Source organism: Pseudonaja textilis, chromosome 2 (assembly GCF_049901715.1).
Source record: "Pseudonaja textilis isolate UNSWEBS1 chromosome 2, rPseTex1.2, whole genome shotgun sequence".
Classification (NCBI taxonomy): Eukaryota; Metazoa; Chordata; class Lepidosauria; order Squamata; family Elapidae; genus Pseudonaja; species Pseudonaja textilis.
The window spans coordinates 161,601,298-161,623,906 of NC_141991.1; the positions used below are offsets into that span (position 1 = coordinate 161,601,298).

General features: G+C 38.1%; 1 protein-coding gene across 1 annotated transcript; it reads left to right on the forward strand.

The window, feature by feature from the left end:
* Positions 1-1,578: 1,578 nt before the first annotated feature.
* Positions 1,579-15,286, forward strand: TMEM139 (transmembrane protein 139). The gene is made up of 3 exons (XM_026720689.2): positions 1,579-1,885; positions 11,056-11,364; positions 12,927-15,286. The coding sequence occupies exons 2-3, from the start codon at positions 11,120-11,122 to the stop codon at positions 13,339-13,341; spliced, it is 660 nt and encodes a 219-aa protein (XP_026576474.1). The 5' UTR covers positions 1,579-1,885; positions 11,056-11,119; the 3' UTR covers positions 13,342-15,286.
* The last annotated feature ends 7,323 nt before the right edge of the window (positions 15,287-22,609 follow it).

Here is a 22,609-nt window from a genome sequence, read left to right on the forward strand (position 1 = left end):
ATTATTTTAAAATGTTGTAAGCTGCCTAGAATTGCTATTGCGAGCTGGATGCCATGTCAAGTTGAAGATTGAAGAAATGAACAAATAATGGAAAGTGTACATAAAGAGACAACGAATATTTAAAAACAAGCAAGAAACTTTTATCATCTTTCCTATAAGACAATTTATAGAGCAGTTGATAATTGTTCTAAACTTCCTCCCTTTTAATTGGCAGAGTGAGCCCATTGAAATTCCAGATTGCCCTGGGCTTTTGATCGAGGGGTGATTTCAAATGCTTGCAATATATCCATGGTCACATTTTTTCTGATATCTAGCTTCCAACTTTTTGTTAGATGTTCTGTTAAATGATCTGGGTTACGAATGCCCTGGATATGTGTGTATGCTTCATCCCAGATTAGGTAAGCAAAGCAGGTAACAATGCTTTCAGTCAGTATAAGAGACCTCCAAACACAACGCAGATGTACACAGAAATCATACCTGGAATCATACCTGGAATATGTGTTGAATGCAAATCAGTACAAAGGTATATAAAAATAGAAATCCAGGTAGCTCCAACCCCTGAAGAATTATAACAACATCATGCCACAGTGGCAAAGACAGAATTATAGTTCTTCCTTCATTTTATATCTTGAAATCTTAACTGAGAGACAATTTTGGAAGCCACAATCTGGTTGGGAGATTAGCAAGAAAAAAAAACCCTCCAAATTCTCCTAGAACAAAGGTCTTCAAACTTGGCAAGTTTAAGACTTGTGAACTTTAACTCCCAGGATTCCCGAGCAAACATGACTGGAGGAGGAATTCTGAGAGTGCTGTCAAGTTTGAAGACCCCTGTTTTAGAAGATGGGAATTTAGCTTTACCTGATGGTTCCTCTTTCAACCAGTTATTTCCAATTCTCACATAAGTGCCAAGTTTCAGTCCCTATCACAGGTATGGAGGAGAAGTAGAAGAACAATTTTGCCATGGATGGAGAGGAAGTGATTTTGGTCTTTTGATATAAATCATTGATTCCTAAAGATAAAACATTTGGACCTCTCTGAATTATGGCATGGTGTTTCTTTCTTAATGGAAGTCCCTCCGAAAACCAGGGCTCAGGAATCATTGCTGTAAGCTTAATTCCTCTGTTTGAGCAAGACTTCTGAGAATCTTCAGACTCTTGTTGATGTTTCCACTAGGCAGTTGTAACTTTTTCAGAATTGTTGAGCACCTGCCCTCTCATTTTTTTCTAAACTTGTATTCATCAGGTGGGTACTCTTAATTACAGACGCCTCCCTTGCCTGGGAAGCTAATTGGGCTGCTACTAGTTCAATAGTACAAAAGCTAGGGTGAAAACAGCACCTGGCAAGCAATCTGAATACCTAGGATACAATGTGTATATCTTTATAGCTCTCATAAACAGTTTAATGAAGAACAGGCTATGGAGTTAGGCCAAAGCCTCACCCTGTGGAGGGTGGTGTCCCTGAAGCCTTTTTACAGAAGAATGAGAGATTAACCCCCGATAGGGGAAGGAGGGTAAGAGGCAAACCTCATACATATTCATTCCTTCCCTCTCTCCTCCCTTTACACCGCCCTTTTACTTCACTAGCTTCCTGATCATTTGAGTAGCTTAGCCTGAAAGACAGCAAAGAAAAGTGAAGAACATTGATAGAAGCTGAAAGAAGACAGCTTTATCTGAGAGGGGGGAAAATCTAACAAAGCTGAAGAGTGAGAATTTGCAATTATGTCTTTGCTCTGACTTTCTGAAATAGTGGTGAAGACAGGAAGTGTGAGGAGTTGTTGGAGTTGCTTTAGCTGGAGACAGTGGCAAAGGAGTTACTACAGCTAGCTGGAGATGACAGCAGGAGTCAAGAACACATGGCTGGATCGGCCATAGGATCTCCATGCCTGGTAAGTATTCATAGCTTATTGCATCTTTGGCAAAGAGGACTGTGGAGAGATGAGGGCTGAGTATGTAAATACATTAAGTATGAGTTTCCTGTAGCTATATGAAAAGACACACACACACAACTGGTACTGTTGGAGAATGGTTGACAAGCATAAAAGCAGATCAGAATATGTCCCAAAGGTGCTTTTCAAAAGGCAACGGAATTTTTTTGGTTATTTTTTTCCCTTGAATATGTTTTGCTTATCATCCAAGAAGCTTCTTCAGTTTTGAGATCAAAGTATCTTCTTCACAAAATTTACTGATGTGCTGACAATGCAGTCCTATTCACGTTTCTTCGGAGTTTACTATGTTCATGAATCTTAATCCCTGGTACTTTTGTTATAACAGAGTTATAACAACAAAATATTGTTAAAAACTTAAGAGAACTTCAGTCTGAAACTTGTAAATATCACTTGTTATATTTAGATATATAACATTCAGATACATTAACATTGGTATCACCCTAGTCTGTTTTCATAACTGCTCTAACATTTCTTAATTTTTTACAAGGACATTGCAAAATTTACATCATGAGACTCTGAGTTGTCGTTTACTCAAATATGGTAAGGTCGGCACTACTCACAATGTAGAAATGGTTTGAATGGTGAAGTCTAAATTAACCTCTTTGATTAGAGAAAAAAACCAGTATAAACATTATGGCTGAAAACAAACCCCTTATAAACTTTTTACATGAAGCAGAAAAATGCAGTTTTAATTTGTAGTTTTGATTATTAGAAAAAAAAAGCTGGACAATAGAAAATTAGGGACTGGAATTTGGAGGGGAACAGTTGAGGCTACTGTAGTGATATTGCTGGAGATTAAGGCATTGGGATTGCTATTTTTTTCAGTTTAGAGACAAAGTTTGTGTTAGTTTCTTTAAAACATTCCCTAACATTCCGTTTTTTCATTGATTTGTTGAGGAAATTTGACTGCACAATTTGTAGCTTTTTTTGTCATCAGAAAATATGAGAACATGTTGTAATAGTATTTAGTTTGAAATCAGAAGCAGCATTTACTTTGCTTTTCCTTTTCCTTTTGCACATTTTTTTTCTTCCAGCTGTTCTTTTTCTGTTCAAGATTTCAAAAGGTGTATATTCATATTAATATAATATTCATATTATATTCCTTTTTATTATATAAAGGTTATATTATTATAAAGTTTATAACTCTAGGAAGGAATTGTTACTTATCTTCCATGAGCCACAGATAATTCCTAATTGGTTTTGGGGGAAGGGCTTCTAGAAATTGTACAGTCGAATTTCCTCAACAAATCACTGAAAAAACAGAACGTTAGGGAATGTTTTTTAAAAAAAACCACAAACATTGTCTCTAAACTGAAAAAAAACCCCACTAGAACAATCCCAGTGCCTTAATCTCCAGCAGTATCACTACAGTAGCCTCAGCTGTTCCCCTCCAAATTCTAGTCCCTAACTAACAGTGCTTCCTCCTCACATATTTATTCATCTAAATTCAGAACAACTTTGTGAGACAGGTTAGGCCAAGAAATTGTTCAACTGGACGTAGATCACAGTAAGCTTTAATGGTCAAGAAGAGAGTTATGCCAGGTTTCTTGATTCCTAGTCTAATGTTAGCCAGCACTTCATGGCAAACCATACCACATAATCCTGCTCATCATAGACATGCTTGTTTTCATGAAAAATTATTTTAGAAAGCTGTATGTTTCATACCACCCATGACCACATTTTATTCTAGACGGCCATAGCCTAAAATGAGGAACCTGAAGGCATCTAGAAGTCCATAGCAGGTGTCTTCAACCCGTGCCCTGCAGGCCACATGCGGCCCTAGACAGCTAGTAATGCAGCCCCACAATATCTTAAACTAATAATGTTTTTATATAGATTGATTATATTATATATTTTATTTGTGGCCCAAGATAATTTATCTTTACTCAATGTGGCCCAGGGAAGTCAAAAGGTCGATAGTCTCTTTCCAGAAACAAGTGAGTTAAAAAAAAAAAATCCCCCCAGAATTCTTAGTTACTCTTTATATAATTATCTGCTCCATTCTATGATATTTAGGATTGCAGCAAGGTTTAATATTTGAAACTGTATGCGTATGTGAATGGCATGCATACTTCATTGTACTATATGTACAATGTTCTGCTTCTTGGCACCTGTGTGGATGGAAGTAAAGACTTCAGTAATTCACAGATAGTTCATTTGTTCGAGCCATTATGCAACTCCTGCTATCTCTCCCCTTCCACTCCCAGTTTTCGGTTTTCTTTTCTTTTCTTTTTTCCCTCCCTCCCTTTCTAATTTGGGGTTTCATAAGCACCTTCTGACTCTGAAGAGTGGAATTTTCCTGCCCTTTTGCTGTCAGCAGATGTGAGCTTAAGTACACAAGGCAATCTCTGTGTGTGATTTAACCCCCAAGAAATGTGACTCCAGCATTAAAGCTGTTATCGTTGCAAATGGGAGAATAAGAGAAGAGCTTCCATCAATTGGAATTTCCTTCAGGCCAAAAAAGGACATCGTGCAAGTGGCACCGAATACCTTAAGAATATTTTCCTTCTGAACTTTTTGCTTTAAGGACTATGCCCCTAACAGGCAGTAGAGGGCCTGTTTGCTCCATTCATGATAAAGCCTGGCTTCGTATCTCCATAACCCAGATCCATATTAGGCTATTTCACTTCTAAGGTAAAAAGGCAGTTACTTCAGGCCAGGTAAACTTCTAAGCATTTCATGTACAGAGGTCATTCTTAATCCTGTGTCAGATGGCAGTAGGTGATGGAATTCATTTGTGGTGTATGTTTTGATGTGTTGTTGGAGCTGATCCCTGCTTGCAGTCCTCATCCTGCTCAGACAAATTTCATCTCTTCCAATTCATTGCTCCAAGATTTTTCCTCATCTTATCTCTAGCCTTGTGTTGTCCTTTAATGTATTAGAATAAAAATACCCCCCTCCCCAATTGATTCTATCCTGCTCAGATTCAAGGCAAGCAAAATGTGTGACATTGTGCCATCTGTTATCCTGAGTTGTAGACATAAGAAGAGCCATGTTCAGTGAGTATTTGGCATGGCCATTAGCGCCCCCCACTCCCGAATTCACTTCTCTGCCGGTGTTTGCTCTCCCCATTTGTTTCTTCTCATGCCACTATCTCTCTTTGTTTTTAAAACCAGTTTATCGTCAGACTTCCAACAAGGCAGGTGTACTGAGATCATATCCCTAGTATTTAATCTGACCAAGAAAGGGGTGGTGGTATTTATTCAGGACCAGATTAGCACTATGCTAGAAGCAGTATTTTTGTTTTCAAGTATGGCATTGTCACTTTTTTCTCAAAATAAGATCCTGAAAATCACAAGAAACCTCAAACTGGGCCTTTGTTGGTCATTGTTTGGTTTTACTCACCTTACACAGCAGCTAGTCAGATTTAGTTAGCCCTTTTTAGAGGACATAATTAATTGTTCAGTCATGGTAGAACGTGCCTTCTGGAATGTGCAATTATTTCTATTCTAATGTTTCTCTGTTCAAAATTTCATATTTTAACTTGGGAGATGTATAGATGGGATGTGACAGGAGGGACAGACTAGGGTAGAAAGGAATCCCCAAACCAAGCACACCCCATTCATTCTGCAGTGCCCTGATTGGTGCTGATTTTTCCCACTGCCTGGTGATTTTCTGAAGGAAGATAACAATTTAACCAGAGAAGACTAACAACTGATTTTAATGACGACATATGTGCAAATCCCTATGACACAACTTGACAGTGACATAGAACAAAAGAGACAAAAATGGAGTTGGTGATAGGCATAATCAAAGTTTATGGTGGCATTGTGCTTTGTCTCCAACACAAGGAATAAATAGCATGTAATAGCAGAGAAAGGCCCACAGTTATTTAGGGATCATTGAATCTCATTTGCTTCTGGGTAACTGAACAAATCTTTGCTAGCTTTCCCTGTCTTTAATAAAACTCATAGCTTTTCTTAGACATTCCAGTAATTTCTTGGATTCTATTCATCCATCCAATTTGTCATTTTCCTCTCCCATTTCCCTCAATCTTGCCAAGCACTGAATTGGCTGCTGGCCTGAGTCCACAGCTTTTGTGGAATACATGACAAGTGCTACCTTGTCTCCCGTCCCACCTTGTCCTTGGCACCACAAGGACGTGGACTATCAGCTCTTTGATCCAAATGCTGGAGGTGATTTTTATACTGTTTACATGTAAAGACACCAGAGGACCAGGCACTGAGAAGCACTAGGACTTTGGGCAGGTGCTTAGGAAGGATTGTGGTGATTATTTTTTTCAGCCCGGAAATGTCCAATTTAGGGTATGTCTGTTTTCTCTTTGAGTGTGACATAGTAGAGGCAACAATATTCTTCTCAGGTGATGCCAGTTTGCAGTTGTCAGTGTGGGATGAAATCAGGGTTTTGAATTATAGTATGTTGATTGATGTGATTGATTACATTAAGTTCCACTCCATGCATGAGTAGAAGTGAATTAAGGTTTCTGACATGCTAGCTGGTTAGAGAGTAGATAGCTTGAATCTTACTTCAACCCTGGGGAGAACTTTCAGTTTTGGAGATGATTGATTCAATGGGGGCGAGGGATAGGAGGTTGCTATTTGCTGGTGATGGGCAGAGGGAGATATGGCAGGAGACAAGGTATGGGCAGTCTTAGGGAAAGTGTACTCAGTTTGTTGTACCAGTTCTGCTTTTTAGACTCCTGGCTCAACTCCAGTGCTGGCCACTGATTTTTCAATGGCCCTTAATGCCATATTGCTCTGTAATAAGCCATTCCTTCATTCAGGAGCCATTCCTTCATTATTACCTAGCATATCTTACCAAGGCATGGATAGGCATCTTTGTGTACATTTCTGACTTCGGATTATTTGAGGCATCTGTCAGGTAATATCACTTGGATTAGTCCTTAGTGGACTCCAGCTTGACACAGTTATCTGAGAAGAGTTTGTGCTTGTTCATCTCAAGGAAGTTGGTTGACCTGTGAGAGCAGCCATTGGACCTGCCTCTCCTGATTAGTCAAAGCCAAAGCTCCAAACAGTGAGTGAGGGAGTAGTTTCATCTGAGCTTAAGACACAAGGACTGTTTTTTCCCAAACGCCATCACTCTGCTAAACAAATAGTACCTTCAACACTGTCCAACTATTTCCAAAGTCTGCATTACTATTACTATTAATCTTCTCCTTATTGCCCATCCCCTCCCACTTGTGATTGTATGACTGTAACTTTGTCGCTTGTATCCTTACAATTTATATTGACAGTTTTCTAGTGTGATTTGATTGCTTATTGCACCCTATGATTATTAAGTGTTGTACCTGATGATTCTTGACTCTTGATGAATGTACACTGAAAGCATTTGCACCAAGACAAATTCCTTGTGTGTCCAATCACACTTGGCCAATAAAGAATTCTATTCTATTCTATTCCTAAGGAGGTCTATCTTCTTCTCAAGAAGCCACAAGGTTGGACAATTTCTAACCCAACTTCAACCTTCTCTTTTTGGTTAGTGCTTCAACTTCAAAGATCTATGGAAGAAAACTATCTAGATCTCTTCTCATTGGACTTCAGACTTGGGCAAGTAACGAGACCCATAGTCAGAGGGTAGTCATGAGTGGGACCTCTGAATCCAAGAATAGGCGCAGTTGGTGCACAAGATGAAGTTGTGCAAAAGCCTGAGTCACAGCTACCACCTGTTCTTCATATAGGAATTGTGAATTCTATGTGCATGTGTAAAGCAAGTAATTTTTCTTTCAGTGCTGGCACCCTCAATCTTTCAGCTCTGGTCAAATTACATTGTCACTTCCACTGGGGGTAGGAGGTGGGGAGAGAGAGACACAATGAGAGAGAGAGGGGAGGGGGTGGAGAGAGAGAGACTTCCGATTTGAAAGGAACATGCTATTCATTTTTATCCCCAAACAATCTGAGTAAACTTTCGTCATCCCTTAGTCTATTCCAGACTACATTTTGAAATAAATCATGCTACAATTATATTTTTTGCATAAATGATTAAGTCTTTCGCAAACAGAATCTTTGGCAACTTTTTGACTCAGCAGGTACTGAATAAGGTTCTTTCTGAGTCAGTGTCTTTCTTCATCCTCCACAGTCCCCTGATTCATGTAATTCGTCTCCTAATGCAATGCTCTGATGGATGGTTTCTATTTTCATTTTGGGTAAAATCATACTTTTTTTTGACTTAAGGTTGCACACTTTCTTTTTCCCTGAGCAATCACACTTCCCAGGTGAGAACTTTATGTTAATAAAACTCTGGAGTGTAAGCGAATACACATAACTAGGTCCTATTGGCATCTTATTTACAAGTATACAAGCTGCAAATGCTGAAAGCAAATAAAGAGCAGACTAACTCCTGCAACTGCTGCCTTAGATCACAACAGAATTTCTACATCACAAAATGATTTCATTTCCAGCGAGTTCCCAGACCTTTGTCTACATAACCCTATGTTCAGAGTTACTGTGATATTTTTTTTCAGGCTGTTGAACCAGCTGAACTTGAGAGACAGTTCTCAACAATCTCAACAAATAAATTCTCTGTCTTACATATTGGCAAAAAAATAAAAAATAAAAAAATTAAATACAAGCTGAATAGTCAAGACCTTGTTGATGAACCAAACTCTGTCAAGGATCTTGGAGTACTTATCTCTAATGATCTAAGTGCTAGAGCCCACTATAACTACATAGTCAAAAAGGCATTAAGAGTTGTTAACCTAATCCTACGTAGCTTTTTCTCTGGTAATATCACACTACTAACTAGAGCATATAAAACATTTGCTAGACCAATACTTGAATACAGCTCATCAGTCTGGAACCCACATTATGTATCTGATATTAACACAGTTGAGAAAGTCCAGAAATATTTCACAAGAAGAGTTCTCCACTCTTCTACTCGTTGCAGAATACCTTATGCCACCAGACTTGAAATTCTAGACCTAGAAAACCTAGAATTACGCCACCTTCAGTCCGATCTAAATATAGTATATTAAAGCATACATTGCAATGTCCTACCTGTCAATGAATACTTCAGCTTCAACCATAACAATACAAGAGCACACAGTAGATACAAACTCAAGGTTAACTGCACCAAACTTGATTGTAGGAAATACGACTTCAGCAACAGAGTGGTCAATGTCTGGAATACTCTACCTGACTCTGTGGTTTCTTTCCCAAACCCCAAAAACTTTAACCTTAGACTGTCTACTATTGACCTCACCCCTTTCCTAAGAGGTCTGTAGGGGGTGTGCATTAGTGCACCAATGTGCCTACTATCCCTGTCCTATTGTTTCTTTTTATTTTTCTTATATGTATCCTTTTCATGTATTCATAACTATGTTTATACTTATACCTATTATCTTGTAAGCGATTGACGAATAAATAAATAAATAAAGTTAAAAGCATAAGGCTGGAAGCAGGGATACATTGAGTGCTAGTCTGGCCTTAGGCACCAAATTGGGTAAATGACTTTGGATCAGTTTCTCTTGCTCCCTCAACTTTAGGAAGATGCAAAGAACAAACCACTTCTGAAAATCATAGCAGGACAACAAATTTGTAGTAGTTAAGATGCTGGCCTAGAAGCCAGGAAACTGGGATTTCTAGTCCTATGTTTACCTTTTGAGTTGTATATAAAAAAACAGATTTAAAAAATTAACCTTTAGGCTAGTTTTACTATAGTAATTTTACAATAGTCCAGGCAGTCCCCAGGAGTCCTCAATGAGTTGAAGGCACACATATACAAGCTTCCCCACACCCCAACCTAGCTGAAGAGTGTGACTTTTCAAGGACATAGAGTATTTCCAGGTATATAAAAACCATTTGCAAGTCATCTGTATTCTCCTCTAACTCTTTCATTTACTTGGTATTTGCTTTAGAGTACTTGGTGAGCAAGTACTCTAAGGAAGGCTAGTCAACCAATCACGCATGACTATATTTTGGAGTTTGAGTGGTTAAGTGGGCTGGAAATGTTATATTCTTGTGTCTTTTATTCTGTTACATTTTATTAAATGTCCTTACTATAAGAAGAAAAAACCTATTTTCTCTTGTTTTGCTTTTTCCTTTCCTTTCATCCATTCATTTATTATATTTCTATACTTACTCATGGCCAACTTAGATTTTAGCAAAGTATAATTCTTCCTGCCTGTTTTTTCCTCTTCCTTCCTCCTCTACCCTTGAGTCTATCTCCCTGTTTTTCTGTTGTTATTCTAAAAAATCCTTGACATTACTGGATCCTTACCCTAGTATTTAAAAGATTACATCTCCCATACAGTAACCATTGACTTTTACCAGAATATATGTAGTGTTGAATTTCTTCCTGGTTATACTAAGTAGGGATTGATAAGTGTTTACAAATGAGAAGTACTGTGAATGGTTGTGTCTAGCACCCTCCTTAACCACTTAATGTTTTGAAATGCATTGAGTTATGCATATCACCCTGTTTTGGTGGATGCCATTTCAACTGTTGGAGACTGCAGTGCAGACTAATGATATTACCATCTTTTCAGAAATATGGTAGCTAAGTTCATAGTCTAGCCTACATTACTTGAATCTGTGTTTCTTCTCAATCTGCCATACAAGTATCTTTGACTTACGACTGTTTGCTTAACAACCATTCAAAGTTATGATGGAGTTCAAAAAAATTACTTAAGGTTACTGTCTTCAAAGTTATGGCAACTGCATCATTCTCACAGTCATGTGATTGCATTTCAGGTGCTTGGCAACTAGCTCTCATTTACAATTGGTTGCAGCATCCCACAATCAAGTGATCACATTTTGTGATGCTTTTTGTTTTTGTTTTCCTGGAAACACCCCCCCTTCCCCGAACTTTGAATAATCTGGAATTGGATTTATGACCAGGCAATTCGCTTAATGATCACATGATTCTCTTAACAGCCATTGTAAAAATGTTTGTAAAAGTGTCCGATCATGTGGTGGCTCGACTTGTAAATGCAACAACTTACCACCAAAATTCTGGTCTCAATTGTGGTCGGAAATCAAGGACTACCTGTATGCTTCTATAGCACTTTAAGCTGCACAAACCACATGTTCGTCACATCATCAGGTGCTAGCATTTCATGTAATGAATATTTTCGGTCCTGTGGATAAACAGGCATGTGTTATTCTGTGCACTATGTTTCCTCTCTTTCACAGGCATCCATACTACCAGCTGCTTTGCCTTGTCCTGTCAACAACTGTTACTCCCACTTGTGTTGCCATGTTGTCAGCGTCACGCTGGAAGGGTCTCCGTCATACCCTGCTGGTGCTTTTCTCAGCCACCCTTCTCATTGGCATAACCATGCTGGCCATCTCCTCTGAAATCAATCCTATTGGGGTTTTCTTTCTTGTAGCAGGGGGCTTGTGTTTGGTTGGCTACCTCATTAGTGTGGCAGCTGAACATTGTCTGACACATCAGAATGCAGAAGAGGCCCAGGCAGCCCCAAGAAGACAAAATCACAATGGGTAAGACCACATAGTTGTGCTAATTTCCACATATCTTAATCACAGGATATTTGCATCCATTTCTGACACCAGTTTAAGGGAAGCTGGCATATACCAAGGAGTTTTCTAGTTTAGAAACCTAATTCCAGTGATGATTGCTCAAGCATGTTGGGATATGTATAAGGAAAGACATGAAGACATTAACCCTTCACTGTTATGTATCTGCATCATAATGTTTCTTCATATACCCATTGAGGGCTGACATGCACGCATTTTTATTCATTCATTCTGTAGTAAAATCGGACTCAAGGCAGCTACTCTGATGCTGCTAGAGAGTTTAATTCATATTACCATTACCTGCCTTTCTCCAGAGGGATTGAAAATTGAGAATTCTAAGCCAATTTCATAGAGGATGGGCTGACTGGGAATTCGGTTCTGTAATCCCAACACATCTGAAAAGTGATCCATGAGATAAGATTGAACTGCAGGTAGACCTTGACTTATGACAGTTTGTTTAGTGACCATTCAAAGTTGTAACTTTGACCCTGAAAAAAATGAATCCTGGTCATCATAATGACACTTATGATAGTTGCCTATATAGACGGTTGGCAACTGACTCATATTTATGATGGTTGCAGCATCCTCGGGTCCTGTGATCACCTTTTGCAACCTTCTGACAAGCAAAGTCAATGGAGAAGCTGGATTCATTTAAGAATCGCGTTACCGACTTAACAACTGCAGTGGTTCACTTAACAACTGTGGCAAGAAAGCTTGTAAAATGGGGCAAAGCTCTTTTGACCATTCCTCAAAACATATTTTTTTAGTAATGATCATCTGATGTTCTGTGATCATCTGGGGAGGCTGTGTGGTAGCCAGAATTAGGGGTTTCTCAGTTGTAGCAAGAGGAATGCAAGTAGACTCCTGGGCTGTGTTTTAAATGACAATCCAGCAAAGTAAGTTTGTTTCAGGTCCCTTCCATTGAAAACATTCTGACTAGTGGAACTGGAAAGCATAATTTCTGTTACAGTGCTTACTCTTTGGAACAATATAGTCTCTGAAATTTGGATAGTACTGACTGCAGGATGGCTTTCCATAAGACTTTTAAAAAGCCATTATCTCCCCCCCCCCCCCCCCGGGTTTGGGCCAGAATGTGGGATAAGCTCTTCTGTAATGGTTTTGGATTACACTAAGCTGTGGACGTAGTCTCAGTTATGCTCTACCACAATGTGTCTAAGCATTTTGTTGTTTGTTATGCTTTCATCCATATGTAAGTCACTTAATCTACCAGAAGAATCCTAGATTACTGTCACTGCTTATTTATTTCAGTGATAGTTCTGAAGTTGAAATACATTAGCATAATTTACAGAAAGGGAAAAGATTTTTGCATTCTTGCAGAGTAATAATTAAATGGGATATAGCATGCAATTATGGGGATTAAGTAGAAATTAGACACAATGAGCCCAGTTGCTTGAAATGATTTAGAATTTTGCTTGTGTCTCATAAAAAAAAAATAGTTAACTGTTTCTCATGGAACCAGGAAGCAGTTATTTTGAACTTTCCTCCCATTTTTTTTTTAAATACAGAGACAACACAACCTGTGAAGCGCCAACATATGAGGAAGTGGTGGCTACTGGCTACTTGTCAGATTCAGCGCCCACAATTTGGACCATTACATCTAGTCCTGGAATAACCCAAGGAGAACCCCCTCCCTATAGTGTGGTTATTGAGCCTCCTGCCCATGGAGAGACTGTGGTGGAGGCATTGAGTGTCTCAGTGGAGCCAGGTGTACGGCGGGCCTCCGAAACAGATCTGTACTCGAGGTTGCGCCTCCGACTGGTCCTACCCCCAAGACTGCAACGCTTTGTCTCGGATACTCACGAACTCAAAGGGAGCGAAGAGCGTCTGGAACGCCTGGAGCCTCTCACTCCACCTCCTGCGTATGAGAATGCGAATGTTGACGAAGTCTTTGAAGGATACTTTCAACCTTCAAAACCTTGACTGAAAGGCTGGAGATTGATAAGCAGTGCCAGTATTACCACATTACTTCTTTTGAGCCCATGGTCAGCTTGGTATTGTAGCCTGTGCTATATCTGAAGCAAAGTTTGCTTGCAAGGGGCTTGGCTCTCTTTTATAAAAAGGCATGCATTGTAGGCATGCGGTCATGGTAAGGACTCCCTTGCTTCCTTGGGAGTTTCTTTCAGGGAGTGGGAGGAGGTAGAAAGGTTCTTAGACATTTCATTTGATATGGTTAGACATTTCCAGAGTCATTCATATGTTCTTAGCATTGAACAGTCGCTTAGGCTGCCTAGGGAGTGGAGAACAAAAGACAGGTTGGCATATCTGGAGGAGGCAGATTGTAGGCACAGATTGTTAATCATTCTGCCTAGCTGATATAAGCAGAAGTCTGGAGGGAGGGAAGAATAGGGCAGGGTAGAGAGCCAGTGAAATAAAGATTTTTTTAAAAAAAAGCAGGAAGTTTTTAATTTTTTTAAACTTCAGTTTCACTGATAAACTAGTCTAGATCCAGGAAGGTTTTAAAAGATCTCCCTGGAAAGATTAAAATCAGCCTATAAAATACATTACAATGGTGATGATTCATCTTAAAACTGGTTTCTGTTATTTTCTGTATCATCATACCTGTCACGATAGGCGTTAGCATTTGTATTAGTCTGTGTTTTCTGTTAGGAGTAGGCATTTTATCCAAATATTTATTTCAACTTTCTCCTGAATGGAAGCTAACTGTAACAATGAACATCTTCCTTAAAATCAAGTAGGGACAAGTAGGGGTTCTGTAATGCAGAGGACAGCGCCCAGAGGATACTCCTGAAGTGTCCCCTTTCTCTTATTTATTGAAACCGGGCTCACTTTATGTGAATCACGATGAGTACATGTGGAGTATTTCCTGTTATGAAGATAATGAATCTGGTATGGATCTCTGTCACAACCTTAGAATCTCTCGTGATGAAAATAAGCTTTTATATACAAACAGTTCATACAAGCTAGTGCAATATAGTTTCCAAAGAATTTAATTAAATATTTTCGAATCCATCTTTGGTGAAGGGGGCTAGTCAGTCAGGTTTCACTAATTTTACCTGAAATAGACACAACATCGTAAGTGGTAATTGCTCCACGTAAATATGAAATAAATTAAGCCTTGGTGTCAAATTTAAAATTCAGATTATACTAAGACTGCCACTTTTAAGATTTTCTATCAGAAAAATTGGAATAATTTCCAAGTATGTTCAAAAGATTCATGTCTGAAAATTATACATCAGGTGCTAAAAGCAGAAGTAATGAGCAATAAATGTTATTTTTATTGATTAAGGTGCAGAAGGATTAATTTTAACATTGTTTTTTAAAATATGCAAAATTGTAAGACAAAGTGTGCAAAATACATTTAATAGATTGCTGGATTTTAAAAGCATAAATCCAGCGCTGCCAAGGAATGCCCAAACAAAATAAAACATTGGATCACAGAAAATCTATTGGCTGATCTCTTGCTTCCAGAATAACAAATAATGGAAGATGTTAGTTGAGTAAGTATTTAATATTTTAAGCACTGAAGTTTTAGGAATCCCTTGAAACAGACCAGCTATAGGATTCCTGCATCTATTAAGTCGAAGGATAGTCACAAAAGAATAGGGTGCTGGAAATGGAAAACAGACACATTAAAATATAGTTCTTTCAGACACACTCATTCCAAAATAGAGGAAGACGACTCAGCCCTAATCTTGTAGTTTGAATGAATTCCAGAATGGATAATTGACTATTCATGAGTTTCAGAGTGGACAGAATGGATGATTGACTGTTCATGAGTTTCATGTGCCCGTATAGCACTCCTGACTTTTCTTCATGACAATTATCTTGGGCAAACACACATTCTATACATTACCAAATGCAATGACTTTCAACAGAAGAGAATATATGTGCAGGGTTGAATTGTGAAGTCCTTGGTGATCTGAGCTTTTTTTTTTTTTTTTTTACTTCTGAGAACCTACTTGGAGACATTACCAAAAAGGTGTCCCACCAAGCAGTTTTTATCAAGTATTGTGAACATAACTAAGACTTGATTTATGCTGAAGGCATTTGGGTATATTAAGAATATAGTAGTGGCAATGTCCAAAACTTATTTTCCACTTAATAGAAAGACAACAAACAGTTCAGCACCATATCTATAGCGTTTCTGAAGTGAGCACAAGGCAGACACTCTGAAATCTTTCAGATGCAGAGGTATTGTATGTTCTTTTTAAATGTATGATTACTGTTGACTTGCAAGCTTCAGTTGCCACTGCATTTTTTGCCTTTGGTCCAATTTTCAATCTGCAAGTATTTGTACATTGATTTTCTGTGTTGAAAGTCAGTTTTTATTCCCCCCCTCCCCCTGCCCCCCGCGCACGCAACCCGATAGAATATCAGAAAGACATGTAAAATGGCTTGGGCACTATGAGTACAATAACTCTCCAAGAACAGAATGACTCCCAAATTTGCTGTGCAGGGAGAAGCTGAGAGGGCAAAAAAGAGATAGTAATAATTCATGGTAGCTAGGAAGGCCTTCACATAGCTTCGTATTGTGTGCCAGTTATGGCCATTTCTAGATTGGAAGACTCTGCTCACAGTCACTCATACTTGGTCATTTCCCATATGGGAGTATTGTAATGTGATCTCTATGGGGCTGCCCTTGAAAAGCACCTGGAAGCTTCAGCCAGTGCAGAATGCAGCAACACAGGCAGTTTTGTATATCTCTAGAATGGTACACATTACACCTCTACTCCACAAGGCACATTTGATGGCAGTCTGCTTCTAGATCCAATTCAAGCTGTTTGACCTTAACATCCTTTATATGGCCTGGTGGTAGCTTATTTGAGGGAGCACTTCTTCCCCATTACAGATCTGGATGAAGAGATATGTTGTAGGTTCTGTCTGGTAAAGAGCCCTATCTGGTGGGAACCTAAAGACGGGCGTTTTCTGCCATGGCATGCACCTAATGGAACACCATTCCCCACACTTCAGTGTCAAGCTGGCTTATTCCTGTGACTTTTTGCAAATTTTTTAGAACTTGGCTATGTATCAGGCTTGGAGGCTCTCAATGGAATGGTGGGTAGTTGAGGTGGTACCATTCTTATTAGTATCTCTTGCTCTCTCCTTGCCTTTTTTTTTAAAAAAATGTTGTATTGATGTTTAAATGTTGATTATATTTTATTTTTAAAATATATTTTGCACCATCTGTAGTCACATTTCCTGAGATGGATAATTTTATAAATATGAATGGATAAATTAAATTCATGGCACCTGACTCCTGATGATTCATTAAAACATTGACAATCAAAGAGCAATAGAAAAAAACCAAAACAAATATTCAAACAAAACACAAGAAAAAGAAACAGAGAAGGCAGAGAGAAACAGAAAGAGAGAAGGGGGCACCAATCATGCTTTCTATGGGCCTGTGCAAAGACCCACATCTTTAAAATCACAACAGGGCGAGAATTGTCTGAATTTTGGGGAAGCCTAATTCCAGAAGGCAGGTGCTGTTATAGAGAATGTGTATTTCTGGGCGCCCAATAGGTAGATTATTTAATTGATGGAATCCAGAGCTTGTCAACCCTACCATTCAGAAATGAGCCAGAGGCCCCAGTTGAGGAAAAAAAACCCAGAAGAATTACCTTTATGCATCTCAACAAGAGACAAACTTGGTCAGCATCTCAGAACGTAGCCAACTTCTCCATTCCAATTTTCTTCTTGCCTCCTTTCTGGTCAAAGGGCTCCTATTGTGTTATTAAAGTGTTCGAAAAGCAGAAGCTGCATTCTGCAACTTCCTCTACCTTGTTTTCGAAACAAAAAAAAATTACACACACACACACACACACACACACGAAGTCTCTCATAGTTTTCACATTCATATTATATAATCTTCCAAGATTTTGCTTTGTCTCACAAGTTTTAGTTTCATAAATGTTTTGTGAAATTTTGGCTATACAGTAAGCTGTTTAGGGCCATATTGTGAACAGTATGCTGTTTAAGGTGACATCATATGTGGGTCCCTGGTTCATGTCCTATTGAATTATGATATAAAAGTCAATATGAACAAAATGTTTGGGGACCTTTGCAGTTTATCACATGCAGTATATTTTTTCCACTGATTAAAATGGGTATCAATTCTCACCAGCTCAAGATTGACTTAGCCTTCCATTGTTCCAAGGTCAGTAAAATGAGGACCCAGATTATAGAGGGAAACATGCTGACTCTGTAAAACTGCTTAGAGAGGGCTCTAAGGCACTATGAAGCAGTATATAAGTCTAATTGCTATTGCTATTTCAAATATTTATTGATTGATTTATCAAATTTATATGGCTGCCAATCTTACAAGAAGTAACTTTGGGTAGCATACAGTGAAAAAATATGAAAACAAACATGTCAAATACAATCATTAAAAAAAACTCTCACACACAAAAGATAATGATTTTGCCATTTCATTAATACTGGTGATAGTTCATCCTGCAACCTTTGTAAGACTCTTCATGTGTTCGTTGCAGAACACATATAGAAAATAACAGGCATGACTTTCGGTTGACATTTTCTGTTCATCTTTTCAAATAATCCCTATTTCAATTTGTGAAAGAGACGAATAAACGTAGCAAGGAAAATAACTTGAGCTGACATTATTTGTAATTTTTACTTCTTACATCAGCTGATTTGAATGCAAACTTATTTCTGATTGTATGTGGTCTGTCTCAGGTTCCGCACCTTTGTTTAGAGTTCAGCTGCTAAAATAATCCATCTCTCATTCCACTAATCAGGTGCAATCTTTACATTGGCTCTCTGCCCTGCATGATGTCCTATATTTTTCTTCACTTAGATCCTAATACTATATTTCCTGCCAAATATTATTATCTATAAACTGTTGCAATCAGAATGGAATCCCAAAACCTCCCTTGCCTCTATGCACACTTGTAGCTAAAGTTTAATTATTTTTCAAAACACAAATAAAATAAAGCTATTTTCTGCTTATTAGGACCATTTATTTCCTTCAATAATATAAATATGAACATAAATATATGTGTAAGGAGGAAAATAAAAAATCTTGGTTTTATATAAGGTGCACACATATTATAGGCAGGTAATAGAACAATTGATTCCTATCACCTCTAATTTTTGCAAGTAATATTCAATTAACTCAATGAACTGAATCTTAATTTGTTACTAATGATCTAAAATGACACATTTCAAGATAGATGGGAATCATAGACAAACCACTGACCATATTTCTTTTTTCCTATTATGAGAAATGAAATAATGTTACCTGATGGAAAATGACATGCCAGGAGTTTATATTTACTGTAAAATATAAAATGATCCTTTGTTTTGGAAACATTACTAATCTTTCAGGTGGAAGGCATGCACAAATTTTCTTGGCCCACATCGAACTTAACCCTATATTGGTTCATATTGCCTAATGCTAAGTAAGCCAAGAAGAGTGCAATTATATCATTTACTTTTAGGATAGTACATGTAGCTTACAAAATCCAATAGGAAACTTTGCTTAAGAAAGGCGGGGAATTTCATTACTTTTTTGACTGGGGACTGTAAATTGGAAAAGAAACAACTGTGAGTAGGAGGGAAGAGATCAAAGACTATATTCAATCTTCAGTGTAGGTCAAAGACTTACATGGTTTGTCGTGTACATACATGCCTATTTTAAGAACTATATGTTGCTCAATGGAATGTCTCCAGGGAATCTGGATTACAGTAGTCCTTAATTAATAACAGTTCATTTGATGGCTGTTCAAAGTTACAACAGCAATGAAAAAGTGAAGTAAGACCGTTTTTCACACTTACAACTTTTGTAGCATCCTCATGGTCATGTGATCAAAATCTGGCCGCCTGGTAACTGGTTTACATTTATGACTGTTGCATTGTCTTGAGGTCATGTGATCACCTTTTGTGACCTTCTGAGAAGCAAAGTCAATGGGGAAGCCAGGTTCACTGAACAACTGTGTTACTAACTTAACTGCGATTCACTTAACAACTGTGGCAAGCAAGCCATTTGCTTACCTAGTGACTGCAAATTATTTATACTAGGGTACCATCATTCTATACTACAGAACACATTATTGTTCTTATTCCGTGCAAAATTTTTTAGCAGCTTGGGAAGATGGCACCTCCCCCTTTGCCAATTACATTACAGATTAGTTAAATAAAATAATTGATTAAAATGATTAAGTCGTATAATTAAATGTTTCCTGTTAATGAAATCACAAAGCTATAATTTAGCTAGCCTTTCCTTTTATAAGTTGATTCCCAGGGGCTTTTAGAGCAAAGCGTGATTTTCATAACACATTAAAATAATAACAAGTCTCATTCATGTCAAAGTCAATTCTTGATTTTATGGACAAGTGCATGTAGTCTGCTTGACAAGAATACGAATACGGTTTGGGGTTGCATTCTTCACCAAAGTTTACAGTGAAGCCAATCTTATCCACAGGCTTATGCTGCCACCTGCTGACAGGTGGTTCAAAGGCTTTCTTATTTATTAGCATCATTCTTCTAGTTCTGAACAAGAAAAAGTGAAAGCTTGATTGTTTTCATATAAATACAGGTAGTCCTCAACTTACAACAGTTTGTTCAGTGAGCATTCAAAGTTACAACAGTACTGAAAAATGTCACTTATAACCCTTTTTCCACCGTTACGACCTTTGCAGTATCCCCAAGGTCATGTGATCTGTGACCTTCTGACAAGCAAAGCCAACGGGGAAGCCAGATTCACTTAACAACTGGGCTACTAACATATTTATTCATTTAATTTGTTTATTAGAATTTGTCAAACGAAAACAAGAACAAGAATAAGAGAATAAAAATACAATGACAGGGACAATAGGCATGTTAGTGCGCTAATGCCCGCCCTCTCTAACCACTTAAGTATGAAGTAAGGTCCACGCAAGTCAATTTGTGACTGAAACTGTGAAAAGTTATAGCTGAGAAAACGGAATCAGGTAGGGCAAACTTATTACAAACTTTGTAAAAATTGCAAACTTTGATAACTCTATTACAGAAATCATATTTTTTACAGTCAAGTTTAGAACAATTTACACTGAGTTTAAAGCGGTTGTTAGTATGGATTACTGCGATTAACCCCCCCCCAAAAAAAGTCATTTACAGATAACACATTGCTACATATAATTTTGTATGCAATACCTAGGTCTAATCGCAAGCAACACAGTTCTAAGTAATCCAAACTGAGAATTTCGAGACTAGTAGCATAAGGAATTCTACTGTGTGCCGAAGAGTGCAAGACTTTTCTCGTGAAGTATTTCTGAACCCGCTCAATTGTACTGATGTCAGATATATGGTGGGGATTCCAAACAGTTGAACAATACTCTAAAATTGGCCTAGCATAAGTTTTATAAGCTCTAATTAGCAATACAATGTTTTAAAAAAATGTTTTACAACTCTTAAATGCTTGCTTTTTTTTTTTAGCAACGCTCTTACGGTGAACTTTGGAGCATAGATCGTCAGAGAGATAAGTATACCTAGGTCCTTGACAAAGTAAGAGTCATCAGCTAGTTCAATACCACCTAGCTGATACTGGACATTCTGTTTACATTTGCCAATATGTAAGACAGAGCATTTATTGATCAAAATTTAGAAGTTGCAAAATAGATGACCTTTCAGACACATAGTTGAGATCACTTTGCAAAACAACAGAATTATCTGTAGTATTGAATAACTTTATGTCATCGGCAAAAAGGATGCAATTGCTTTTAAGCTGATCATATAAATCATTGATATGGAACTGCTTCTGAGTTTCTACTCTTTTTAGAGGAAATATTCTGCCTTTTAAATATTTCCTAGGATATTTCATTTTTCTAGGAGGGGGGTTGGGTGACAACTTCCTACAGTGGTGAACAATGGATTAGTTTATAGTTTTCCATAACTGTGATGTAACACAACACAAAGAGACTGGTCTATAATGTTCAACTGAACTAGGGTCACCCTTTTTAAAAATTGGTATAACTATAGCTGATGACCATAGATCAGGCAGAGAACTAGTTCAAAACGATACTTCAAAAATTGTACATGAAAATGTTCACCTAGGATGGTAGCAAGCTTTTTCAAGAAAAAAGCACATAAACCACCTGGTCCTGCATATCAACTGAAGTGAAAAAAAACCCTCATAAAATGGGGCAAGACTCACTTAATAATGGTAATGTTGTGCTCAATTGTGATCACAAGTCGAGGACACTCATAGAGCCAAAAATTACTCATATAGAGTTTTTTTTATAAGTGAAAAGCTGTGCTTAACATAGCACACTAAATTCTGGATACTTTTTATCATGTTTGATTGAACAAAACAATTGCTGCAGTTCCTCCAACACATAAATTATAATTATTAGTTTACAACAATAATGAAAATGGTAAAACCAGCTGGTTGGAGAAGGGTTTAATGTTGACAAAAGTGTAAGAGAAAGATCACCAGCGTGGTGGATGGATTCAATTACAGTTGCAATGGATGCAATTTTGGAAGACTGGGAAGGACCAGGTTAGGGACAGATCATGGAGAAAATCTAATTCTGTGGTTGCTAAGAGTCAACAGACTTCAAGGTACATTAACAATTAGTATGGCAATTCCTGTACCTATTACTTCAATATACACTGCTCAAAAAAATAAAGGGAACACAAAAATAAGACATCCTAGATCTGAATGAATGAAATATTCTTATTAAATACATTGTTCATTACATAGTTGAATGTGCTGACCACAAAATCACACAAAAATTATCAATGGAAATCAAATTTAGCAGCCCATGGAGGTCTGGATTTGGAGTTACACTCAAAATTAAAGTGGAAAAAAACACTACAGGCTGATCCAACTTTGATGTAATGTCCTTAAAACAAGTCAAAATGAGGCTCAGTCGTGTGTGTGGCCTCCATGTGCCTGTATGACCTCCCTACAATGCCTGGGCATGCTCCTGATGAAGTGACGGATGATGTCCTGAGGGATCTCCTCCCACACCTGGACTAAAGCATCCCCCAACTCCTGGACAGTCTGTGGTGCAACGTGGCATTGGTGGATGGAGCAAGACATGATGTCCCAGATGTGCTCAGTTGGATTCAGGTCTGGGGAACGGGTGGGCCAGTCCATAGCATCAATGCCTTCGTCTTGCAGGTCCTACTGACACACTCCAGCCACATGAGGTCTAGCATTGTCTTGCATTAGGAGGAACCCAGGGCCAACCGCACCAGCATATGGTCTCACAAGGGGTCTGAGGAT

What these genes read in the sequence shown, in the direction of transcription:
- TMEM139 (XM_026720689.2), top strand. Translation starts at nt 11,120, where the DNA reads ATGTTGTCAGCGTCACGCTGGAAGGGTCTCCGTCATACCCTGCTGGTG. An exon ending in AGAAGACAAAATCACAATGG is followed by an intron (nt 11,365 to 12,926) that starts GTAAGACCACAT and finishes TTTTAAATACAG; the next exon opens with AGACAACACAACCTGTGAAG.